Source organism: Cavia porcellus, unplaced genomic scaffold, assembly GCF_034190915.1.
Source record: "Cavia porcellus strain 051 isolate PalLab524CR breed Dunkin Hartley unplaced genomic scaffold, mCavPor4.1 scaffold_5, whole genome shotgun sequence".
In the NCBI taxonomy this organism is placed as follows: Eukaryota; Metazoa; Chordata; class Mammalia; order Rodentia; family Caviidae; genus Cavia; species Cavia porcellus.
Window position 1 is genome coordinate 79,802,492 of NW_026947488.1, and position 12,428 is coordinate 79,814,919.

Consider the following 12,428-nt stretch of genomic DNA (forward strand, 5'->3'; position numbering starts at 1 on the left):
AAAAGGACAGAAGACATTTAGTGGAGATGAATGGAGGGGTGGAGGGGGGGAGATATTTTAACACACCAAAAACCAAATAATACAGTCAATTAAGGATTGAGTAGGTAACACACAAAAAAGAACACCAACCCCTTTGAGTAGAAATGATGTTCTACTACTACAGTTATTTTTCCAATCCCTCTATAATGTAGAAGTAGATTTTTAAAAGGCAATTTGGGGTTAAAAGGTCAGACTGCAGTATCAAGCCACCTATGCTGCAGCTGTTTTAAATGTTAATTTAATAGTAACAATCAGCATTAAAAAAGTACTTTCTTTTAAACTTCCTGTTTCAAACTTTCACTAAAATCTACCAATACAAAAAATGAATATTCCTTACCTCTGGAGACGAATTTGGTATCCGGTACTATTACCATTGCCACAAGACTCTGCTCTTTCTGCAGCGACTCTCTCTGCAACCTTTAATTTAAATAAAACACAGTTATAATGACAATAGTTTCTTTAAGACAAATATCCTGAAGATCTACAAAAATTTGAGATTGATGAAAAATAGTTCAGAATTCCAGATGTGTTTAAAATAGCTGTTTCTTAAAATCTGAGGTATCTAACTAAAACTTTCTTAAAAGCTATAGATCCTTATTTCTTATGCTTTTCATTTACCTTTATAATGTCCTTCCTTATAACTATCCTTATAACTTCCTTATAACTATCAACATTCCTTTGCAGAGACACTCCTTTCATTAATTTGTGCTTTATTTTTTAATTTTAGTTGGAAATCAGTCGAATTTGCAAAACTTGTAATTTGAAGTTAAGAACATACTGATACTCTTGTCTTGCACTTGGTTGTCTTTGTGAATTTCTTAGTAATGACACTGTTGAATTTTTTAGCAATGACTGCCAAATATAAACTGGGCATATGAAGTATTATATTTACGAGTGACTCAAAAGTAACCAAGTCACTTTGTGACAGAACAGTGATAAAATGAGGTTAGAAATGAAAATGACAATTCCAGGACTGGGGATTTAGCTCAGTGGCATAAGCACCTGCCTTGCAAGCAGGCAGTCATGAGTTCGATCCCTGGTACCGATAAAAAGGAAAAAGACAAAAAAAAAGAAAATGACAATTCCTATACTCCAGAAATAAAACTTTCCTTTAAATACAACCAGAGTACACAATTTGGGTCACATTAATTTGCACAAATTCAATCAAATCTTGGAAAAGTAAGAAAAAATAGTAAAACACTATAATTAGCATTTTTTTCATTTTGTGTATATCTGTGTATTTACAGATATCACCATATAGTAATGAAAATAAATGTACCTATACAATTGTGTTACGACAAGTCTACTTTCCATCATTCTATAATCTTAGGCATTTACCTCCAAAAAGATTGAAGACTATTGCTTCACTTAAATCTGTACTGTACACAGCTTAAAATGTTTACTATTTGTCCCTCAAATATGACATAATAACTGGTAATATAATTCCTACCCATAGATGCTATAGTATACTCAGTAATGTGATAAACAGCACTATCATAAAGTTAAAGATAGCACTAAAGCTAATTTAATTGGCAGTTACACATGGCATTATTATACAATTCACCACACTCACTGAATGTTCTAAGAAACTGCAAACATCTTCAAAGAATATATAATCCATATATAGGTCTTCTAATTAAAGGTAATAAAATTTAATTGAAAAATGTTATTTGTAAACGTGTACTGATAACTAGTACATGTGCTGCCCTGCAATTTGAACTTATCCACATAATTCATTCAAAAAAATCCCAAAACAATGTCTTATTTTTCCTAATTGGTAAGTTCCCTCTATTTGAGTAGCTGCATTTAACCACTAGCTGTAGAAATGTAGGCTATAGTAGGCTAAACAAAATAAGGTTTCCCAGTTTCATACTACTCAGGAAAATTATATACTAATAATACTGAGAATTAAACAAACTAAAAAAAATTAAAACATCTAATAAAAAGTAAGATTTTGGAACTTGTCATCTATTCTCTGAACATTTCACTGACTTTTCATTTTTTGGAATTTATACTAAGATTTTCTTGGATTAGTAATTTATCTTCAATTCATAAACAACTATTACCTGTGAGAGAGATATCATCATTCTTTTGGCCTTCAAAATATTTGTTCATCAAATATTGCCTTTAACAGTAACAAATATAAACCTTAAAAATACTAAGTTCTACCAAAATTCTTTAAAGCAGACTAGGAGATAAAAGTGAGATGAGAGATTTTACTTACTGAAATAGCACTGATTCTTCTTGGCTGAGTACAAACTATTCTGCAGGCAGATCCTTTTCCTCTTTCAATGTAGTTATCCAAAATGAACTGAGTAACTTGAGTAGTTTTTCCACAACCAGTTTCACCACTTACTACTGTTACCTGGTGTTTATCAATTAAATCTACCAACTCCTATTTTAAAAGAGAAGATAAATTAAGAATATAATATGCTAAGACTTGAAAAGACAGTAATCAAAATTCTACTGCAGTGAAAAATACATTTCAACAAATATATTAATGTTTTTTAAATTCTAGCATAAGCAGTGAAAGCAATTTGGATATCTAAATTAGCAATGTTCAAGAGAAAGTAACACCAAATTTTAAAGCACAATAGCCAAGGCACTGCTAAAGAAAAACACTTGTGACAAGAGCAGGAATAGACAGTTCCTAACTCCACACAGAGATATTAATATCGAATTAAAAGAATACTGACATTCTGAGCACAGAAGCAAACCACTGACTGCCTACTGGCTAAGTTATACATACACATTATTTTAGCAAGAAACATGTTCTGTGTTTTGCTTTCAAATAATTAAAATAAATGAAGTGTTTAAATACCTAAGTAAGTAAAGGTAAGTATTTATAAAAGCACATATTTGGTGAAGATAGTCTTAAAAATTTTATATATATACATTAGTATTTTAAAATATTAACCATTCTACTTCAAAAGGGTGAAAAAAGTTCTATTTTCACCAACAAATAATTTAACTTAAAAGTTTATATAAAATTTTCCATCTACTTTAACACACTATATATATATATATTCATAAAAAATTTATCTTTTAACACTGAAGTGATAGTTGATAAATACAGTCGCCCTCCTTATCCATGGATTCTACATCAACCAACCAGAGATGGAAAATATCTGAAAAAAACAGCTGAGCTTGTACTAACTCAAGTCATTTTTTCCCTATGCAGTACAATGTAACAACTGTTTATTTTGTATTAGATATTACGATAACCTAATGACGTCTTAAAATACATAAGCGGATGAGTGTGTAGGTTATATGTAAATACTACATAGCCTTTTATATAAGGGACTTGAGCATCTGAGGATTTTGGTATCCACAGCGGGTTCTAGAATCAATCCTCCATGGAGATACAGAGGGACGACTGTACTGAGAACGGGAATAAAACTCATTCATTCAACAAACATTTACCAGATGTCTATATTATGCCAGGCACTGCTCTGAGTCAAGAGATAAAGAGATTGAACAAAACAGACCCTGTCCTCAAGAACTTACATTGGACTAGGAAGGGGAGACACACAGATGTCAGGTGGTAATAAGTGCTATGAAAAGCAAAGAAAAATAAAAATAAATAAGGTTGGGAGGATAGAGAAGGATGGGGGATTATATTATTCTATGTAGAGTAATCATGTGATAAAGTATAAAAAGTTAAACTACAGTAGTCTAGTAGTGCCTCTATTTTAATTAAAGTCTTAAATTAATGGCACACTATTTATGCAAGGATATTTATATATGAAAATTGCCTTTTAAAAATGCTACAAAATTTTAATTACGGATATAAATATGATAAGACTCCCAGAAAACTACTTCATGATCACATTTTACCTTTCATTCTTCTACAATTCAACAGAATAAAACTAACTTACTTCCTGGTAAGAGAAGGTCTGCCAACACAGTTTTTTTAAAAACATACTTTTAAAAAAAGGTTTTCTAACTATCTGTAAATCTAACTAGTATAAAACACTTTACCTTTTGCATTCCATATGAAGGAAGCTTTTCCCTGAAACGCTGAAATTTAAAAAAAAAAAAAGGTTTTAATCTTCATAAAAGAAATGCAATCAAATTACAATCACAGTAGTGAGAATATATCATATTTAAAAATAAAAGAATCCAAAAGTTTGCTATCTTTTAGCTTGTTCAACATATCAGGACATCTTCCTATAAAAAAGAACTTATTATTTCTTTCATTTTGGAAACATTAAAAAATAATTCTGTGTAACAAAAAAAGACAATAATGCAAAGTCAGTAAAGTAAAATGAAATCTCATCTATCACCAAAATGCACTTTACTGTTTTGAAAACTTTTATGAAATTCAAGTTTATCCATATTTAAAAACACTAAAGACTAAGTTTTGCATTCAACTCAGCGTATCATATGACATAAAAAAATCTTAAGTGGCATAAAAATACACCAGTTTTAACAAATTCTATTGAAATGGGGAAAAAGCTTTAATTTAAAAAAATGAAACTAAATATAAAAAACAAATAAAAGCAGAATTCCCCAGGTAATCTAGTGTATTACTGTCATGCTTATCATAAGGTAACAGTCATTAACACCACAAAAATGACAAAAGTCAACATAACGTCTTAAAATTAATTTTACTGTTTAAAAAAAAAAATCACATTTTTCTAACCAGTTTCCCCTGTTTGCATTCTGTGTATGTAAATGGTCCTAAAAAAGATAGCTTTAGCCTAAAAATCTTTCCCAAGGCAGCTAAACAATCTGTTTCCTAATTTATAAATGTAACTGAAGTGATAAGCTGTTTTAGGATAGGGAACATCTTTGCTCTTCAAAAAACAGCCTGGTAGCCTTCATCTATAAGTAGAAACTTAATGTTTATTACAAAAAGTATCACATAAAAAAATACTGGTATTAACAAGAAGGATAAAAAAGTTGAGCTCTTAAATACACTTGTATTTTGGTACACGTGAAGCATTTACAACAAGATCTTAGAAATAGTTAAGATGAAACTGTTTTTGTTTTATACATTTCTTCTTTATGTGAACTACATTACCCATCTTCAATAACTGTATTCAATTCTTGTCTACTGCAAAGAGAGGAACCAACATTCTCTGTTCTTAAGACTATCAAACTCTTAGCCACAAGATTTTGAATTAATTTGTCCCGAAATTGACTCAATCCTCAAATTATATACTCATAAGCATCAAAGTTATACAATCTGCCCCCGGACCATCTGGGCTCATCTGCTCTAATATGGAAATCCAATTTTCATCAGTGATGGTTGATAGACAGATGTGATATTCTCCTTTCTCAAAAAAGGTAGTAGAGATTTGCAAAAAGATATGACTCTCCAAACTCCCTCAGTACTTTAATTCATATATATATACACACACACATGAACATTTTCTACCTCTAAAGCACTCACAAATTATAAAATTTTATAACTTAACTGGAAAGGAACTTAAACTATCTTGCCTAGTATGAAAATAATACAATACTTTAGAAAAAGTTCAATCCTCATTACAATCTTAAACTTACAATGTTTATGACTATATGCTTAACACATAATTTTTAAAACCTTTTGAAACATTTAACTTTATCATCCATAAAAGTAAAGAGATGTATTAAATAATCTGTAAGAAACTTTACAATTCTATTCGCCTTAACTCTTAGGACATCTGACTTAAATTCATTTAGGAAAGTTAGGTTGCTTTTGTTTTCATTGGCATTAGCATTTTTCAAATATTTCTCCTTAACACATAAACTTCTGCAGATAAAAAACTACATATTGTATGGTCCATTAATTTCTCCCTACAGTTTTAACTGAAAAAAAATTTCTACAAAGATTGTCTTACTGAGAAGTTTCACTGAGCTATACACACAATTACTTTTAGTCACAAACACCTTTCTCTAGAGTGAGAATGACAGTAAACATTTTTTCCACATCTTGCTTTCCATTACCTGCATTTCAATATACCGACGATCAGTTTTTTTCTTCTGTAAATCTTCTAGTAATTGTTGGTCTAAGGTTAGATCTGGTTCATTTTCTTGCAAAAGGTATTCAGAATCCCGATCAATATATGATCTGTCTCTGAATCTTAATGTCTTTTTTTCTTGGTTTATCAATTTATTTTCCTGATTGTCAAGTTTCTTCTCTGAGGTTGACTTATTATCAGCAGAAACTTCAGTCCCATATCTATATTGACAAAATAATTGCAAAAGTCAAAGGAAGATCCACTCAAGTTCTGAAACAAAACAGTATACTATTTAAAAATTACCAATATTGAAAGCTTCTATTTTTTACTCTATGAAGCAGTTGTGAAACAGCGATATTCTACAGTAAATTCAAGCTTTTCCTTTCAAAGAGCTATTCCAAGGTAAGTTATTCCTTGTGATGGTTTAAAAAATAAAAATCCTTTTTTCATTTCCTTTCCTAATAAACCAAACAATAAATTTATCCTTGACACAGGCAAAAAATAAAAAAGATAAAAATCCACATAATAATCACTGCTCCACCATAATGTTCTTTTCCTGGTTTTCTTGGATTTGCTTTATTTTACAAATTCATTTTCTTCCTTGAACTACAAATGAAATACTACATCATTATGTACTTATTGAAATAGCTATAAATTTTTCTCTAAATGATACAGTTTTTGCAATCTTTATAAATCAGAAGTAATTTTACTTTGTATAGACCTACCCACAGAATATTTTGGAATATAATGATGCTGGTTAAAAACACAAACAGCTGAACATATCTCATATTTAGACAGACTATTCTTCCCCATACTCTAATTTAAAAAAATTACTTCACTAGATTCTACTTATTGAAGACCCTAATAATATTTTTAATCATAATTGTCTAGCCAATGCCACAAAGAAGTACAATATTTGCCTATTCTTCAAAAGAATAGCTTTTGTTTTACCCATGATCCTCTGGGGCAAACCAGGATATCTGCGCTTCTGGATCTTTATCATTTTTAGTTTGGACAGAATTTAGCAGCTGCACAATTTGCTCTTCTCGTCGTTCATCCATGTGTACTACTGCTCTCTATTTTGTACAAAAGGAAAAAGCATCTTTATCAACATAGGAAAGTATGTGCAACATAGTTTATTACTATAGGAAAACATGCTTACTTGATAACTAAAAAGAAAAAGGCATTGCAGTATGTTCAAAAGCTTATAAAAGAAGCTAAAGTTACCCACACTTGCCCTCTAGCTCACTCAAATTCCTGTATCAAATATGTTAATATTTTTGTGTATATCTTTATAGACCATTTCATACTTTGAAACTATAAAATCAGATCTAAATATAACCTGTGAACAAAGAATATTTGTGTCTATTTCTATAATTCTGATTCCCTTAACTCCTACTTTGGGTACTTAAAAATATTTTTTTATCTGAAATTTTCAGTTATTAAAACCCAAATGTTCTGTTAAAACAAAAACAAAAAAGACTGAAAACTGAAAATAATATTTTGATTGTAATATTTATAAGTTCTTACAGTAAAATAAATAAACTAAGAAGTTAGGAAGACTGATCTCAGAGGAAGTAAATAAAACTGACCAGCATACCAGGGATATAGTTCAGCAGCATATGCGCCTGCCTAGAAAGTGGGAGGTTATAAGTTCAATCAATCCCCAATATCAACAAGACAAAATAAAACAAAAACACTGACTAGCACGCATCATAGATGGAAAATGACCAATTGTTTCAGAAAATGAAACTAAAGAAAATGCCTTATTTGAAAAAGATATGGTTCTTGATGAATTATGAAAACTTTTAAATACAAATCTAAGAAATGAAATTAGAACCCAAGGTTAAAAAAAAAAAGAACATCAAACCCAAGTCACTAGAGTTTGTTTTTTAGATATGGCAAGTTTAACACTGGATTCTTAAAAAAATTATGACCCTACAAACATCAGGCTCTTTATGAGCCAGACTTAATACTGTGATGTATGCATGAATCCACAGGCAATGGGAAATACATGAGGAACGGTAAAAACAGAAGTATTTGTCCACAGAACTAAAAGAGCAGAAAGGTAAATACAGTAATGAAAATATTATACAATTTTAAAATATAGACTAAAAAAAAACCTTAAAACTTTCTCACTAACTGGGAGTAGAAGACAGCTGTATCAAATTCAAGGTTTGGTTCTCAAACGACAGCAGCTAAGATAAAAAATTAGGAGGCTGATGTGTAATAGGGTATGTTTTTATGTACATGTGGTAGAGTTGATGTCAAAGGACAATGTTAGCTTGAATTTCAAGACCCATGAAAATCAAAGATGAAATTCCCTAGCTGTAATGATTTTAAGGCAGACAGAAATATGAAACTGGATCTCTTGATTGTTTTTAGAGTTTAGGACAAGAATTCTGGAGTGCTCAACAAGAGATGGGAGCTGAAATCACAGATATACAGAAGGCTTCTTACTCCAGACAAAAAAAGAAAAGAAAAAAACAACAACATCATCTCCAATGCAGAAATAAGGGCAAAATTTTAACAGTCTGCCATTCAAGGGGCCAAAGCAAAAGACAAAAAAACAGGTCAGTAAATGAACATCACTGAACCTCTTTGTAAAAAATTTTTTAAAAACCCTAGCAAAAACCTTATCTTAAATGCTCCAACTCCATAAGCTATTAACTATTTTTCCTCACATCAAAAATGCTCCATTTCTCATCTTTCCCTCTTGCCACCCTATTATAATAAGAGTTTTACTCCCACCACTCCACAGGATGGGCTCTCAAGGCTCACTAATGACCTTGTTGATAAATCTACATTCTCATCTCTTGCTTTATGACACCTTGCCATTACGTTTCTCTTCTCTCCCTCAAACACTCTTCCCAGGTTGTAAAACACTATTCAGTGCTGTACTTTTCTTTTCTGGTCCTCTTAGATTTTTCTACAACTTATTTCCCCAAGCTTATATCCTAAATATCTGACTTGTACCTTTTATAGGCCAGCAGCACTGACATCACTGGGAGACTGTTAGAAAAACAGACTCTCTAGCCCCAGGCTCTCTATCCTAGTCCTATATGCTAACAGGATGCAAAGTGTTTCCTCTACACCTTCAAGTTAAAAAACACAAATGTCTAGAAACTCCAGGCTGGGGTCTTTTCCTGTTCTTACCCACACTCCACTATTCACAGGCCTATGAACTGGCAAATGCTCCTTCCTCACCAATGTAGGAATTATAACCATCCTGAAATTCTGACCTAAACAGCTGATAGGAATATCAAACTCACAATGTCTTTAGTTGAGTCCATCATATTCCTATAAGTCAGAGTCATGAAAGTGTTATCCATCACTTGTGCTCATTCCCTCAGATAAAACAAATCACAGACATATTGAGTTTTACTCCCTAAATCACTTTAATCTGTCTACTTCCCTCCATCTCTACTGTCCAATTCCTAACTCAAACTGCCATTCCCCACCTTAATTACTGCAAGGGCTACTTAACTGGTCTTCCTGCCTAGGACAGCCCCTCTTCAATCCCTTCCCTACATTGCTAATCAAGCGAAGTTAAAAAATAAAAAACTCAACCATTTTATTAAGTTCTTCAATGGCTTGTTAAGGTTCTTACGAAGAGTCCATATATTTCAGGGTACTCCTTATGTTTCTAATCTAGAGTTTTTCAAACTGCTGTTTGCAAAGTGGTATTAAAAGACCATGACCTCATGGATAAGAAAGCAGAAGAGTATAGAAACAATAGCAACAAAATCCAGATGTGCAGGTAGGTTTATTTTATGAAAGTTTTGTTTTAATTATGTTCTGGCTATAAATTAAAATGCCTTTCCTTTTGCACGGAAATGAAAATTTTTTCATGACAACTTTTCATCTGCTTAGGTTTTTTTTTTTTTTTTAACAAGTTAAACTGTAAAAGTCCTTGAACACAGTATTTTTCAGATTCCTTTAGCAACATGCATAGAAATAGGTAATCTGAAGCTGATAAACGTTTTCCGTACATACCCCTCAGTTAGGACTCCAATTACTGTGCCAACTTCAATATAGCTTAATTGTATTCCTCCAGATTTTTCAAAAACCAGTTTTTCAGTGAATTAGGGTGTGCAGTCAAAATACTGGTTGATTTGTTTTTTAAAGAGAAGAATGTGGTAAGCTGTGAAGGTGAACTGATAAAACCCAAGACTATTTCAACAAAAAGATTTCTATAAGACAAAAATAAAGGGTTCAAAAATAGTAGAGTAAGCCAGTGAGATGGTGCAAGCCTTTAGTCTCAGTACCCTGGGCTGCTGAAGCAGGAAGCTTGCAAGTTCAAGGCCAGCCTGGGCAATTGAGTGACTTAGCAAGACCCTTTTTCTCGAACAAATAAAACAAAACAATTTAAAAGGGGCTGCTGATGTGGTCCAGCCCCGGATTCAACCTCCAGAACTGAAAAAAAACATACAAAACAAAATACATTGGGCCAAAAGATGACACTTGGTATCTCCTATAAAAGGTGCTTTTCAGTAGGTCACAGTTCAAAGGACTACACCAGGGAAGCTTTTTTTAAATGATAAAAATCAGTTTTTAAAAATACGAACCATTAAGGGACTTTGATATCCTTTACTAGATTTTAGAGTTGTCACTCCTTGAATTTGTAAATCAAACTGACAATTTCCTAAAGAGGGTAACCAAATCGTATCCTGAAGTTTCTTTCCCCTCTAGGCTGCTACCTTTTTTTCTTAAAGAGGAACTGTTAATCAATACAAATTTCCTCACCCAACACACGCACGCGCGCGCACAATACCTGGAATTGTGGTTAATTTAAACTGCAATAATAGCTGTTCTTTCTAAACGACCTACAATCAAAATAGTACTTGACACTTCTACGTAAAACTCATCTGCAACGTTAGGTCACCGTTTTTTGACTTCGCCAAGGAAAGAATTTACGCCAAAGCGACAATAATTATGCCCAGAGGAAAAGGACAGATACATGACAGTGGGGTACCATTACTGAATTTCGACTGGAACTGGAATTTATGGTTTCCGTGGATGTTAAGCAAAGTACACATTCACCTTGTAGACCCTGACAGTGTGCAGGCCCGATGCACACGGCTAAAGTCAAACGGTGTAACGTCCGCCACGGGCAGCCTTAGCGGAACACGCGCACCTGCGCTTGAGTCACACTACACGAAACACGTGCATCAGTCATAACAGAAAGACTGGAGGCAGCGGGTGAGCATCGCCCCTTCCATTATTATTTCAGATTACCTCCTTCCTCTCCGCCTCCTTGTTCTTCTGGGTCTGTTTTTTCGCGTACCACAAGCCAATTTCGCGGCCTTTCAAGTGCCCAGGATGCCGACCCCTTCCGCCTCGACCACCTCCTCCTCCTCCGCCGCCTCCAGTGCCTCGACTGCCTCCGTGGCCCCCACCACTCCCACCGCTGGTGCTGCGCGAACCGCCATCGCGGCCCCAGTTCTGATGGTAATCATAGCTCATTGTCCAGGAAAACTACTCCCCCTCGAGAAGCCACAACCGCTGGAAATGGCGTCTGGGCCCGGAAGCGGATGCACAGCTACTTCCGTTTTGCTTCCGGAGCCCAGAGCGAGAAGGCGGGCACGTTAGCGTCACAAGCAGCCGTTTCTGGTGACGTCATGTCCGCCCGTCGCGAAAGTCCGGAAGGAGGGGTAAATGAAGTTTTGGAAGCCGGGCGAGCCAAAGGCTTGCAGCGGTTTTATTTTTTTCCGTATAGTTTCTTAAATCTAAGCTTGGCAAGTGAGAAGATGGCTTTAGGGTTTTATTCCTGGAGTTAAAATCCGGAATTTGTTTGTAATTAAGCCCAGAAAAGTAAACATCAGTTCAAACAAAACATGTCGATCAATGAGTGCTTTCCCAACATTATAAAGAAACGAATTAAACGCTTTTCTTAAGAACAGCCTGATAACTCTTTCAAATATATGATTAAAACTAAATGTGCTCTTGCGTTCTTTAACGGATTGTCACTTATCCACTATCTACATTTAAGTGCAGAGCACTTAGGACTTGTAAAAAAGCATTTGAGGACCCGCATGTTGTTTTGAAGTCACATAGTATTAAGCAGGGCACTGAATGGTTTGTGCAAACTTATTAACAAAATGATTGAGCCACACAGACTCAATGACACCAAAGGATAGTCACTTCACTTACTATAACTGGTTTAAACGTGTTGCAGATACTGCAGAAGGCAAGTGTGGTATGAACTTCCATTTGCTTACATTCTTGAGAAGATGATAAAGGCAGAATCACTGTACATTGGATTAAGAAAGGAAAATGCTATGTGACCTGGAGGGTCCAAAATTTGCTTGTGACCTAAAGTTGTTTCAGTAGATGGTATTTGAGTTCATAAAATCTTTTTTATCTACCAAAAACAAAAATACCCTAAGCCTCCCAAAAAACTCAAGAGAACTAATAAATCCCCTTCCCAAAAGGAGAACC

The 12,428-nt window shown here is 33.7% G+C and overlaps 1 protein-coding gene across 1 annotated transcript in view; it reads right to left on the reverse strand.

Annotated features, from left to right (window-relative positions):
- Dhx36 (DEAH-box helicase 36) overlaps positions 1-11,533 on the reverse strand; it is a 44,444-nt gene extending 32,911 nt beyond the window's left edge. Inside the window, exons 1-6 of the mRNA XM_063249214.1 lie at positions 11,226-11,533; positions 6,939-7,063; positions 5,974-6,208; positions 4,021-4,059; positions 2,264-2,434; positions 377-456 (exon numbers count right to left, since the gene is read on the reverse strand). Coding sequence (XP_063105284.1) covers positions 377-456; positions 2,264-2,434; positions 4,021-4,059; positions 5,974-6,208; positions 6,939-7,063; positions 11,226-11,453 — 878 coding nt within the window. The 5' untranslated portion in view covers positions 11,454-11,533. The remainder of the gene's footprint in view (positions 1-376; positions 457-2,263; positions 2,435-4,020; positions 4,060-5,973; positions 6,209-6,938; positions 7,064-11,225) is intronic.
- Positions 11,534-12,428: the final 895 nt, after the last annotated feature.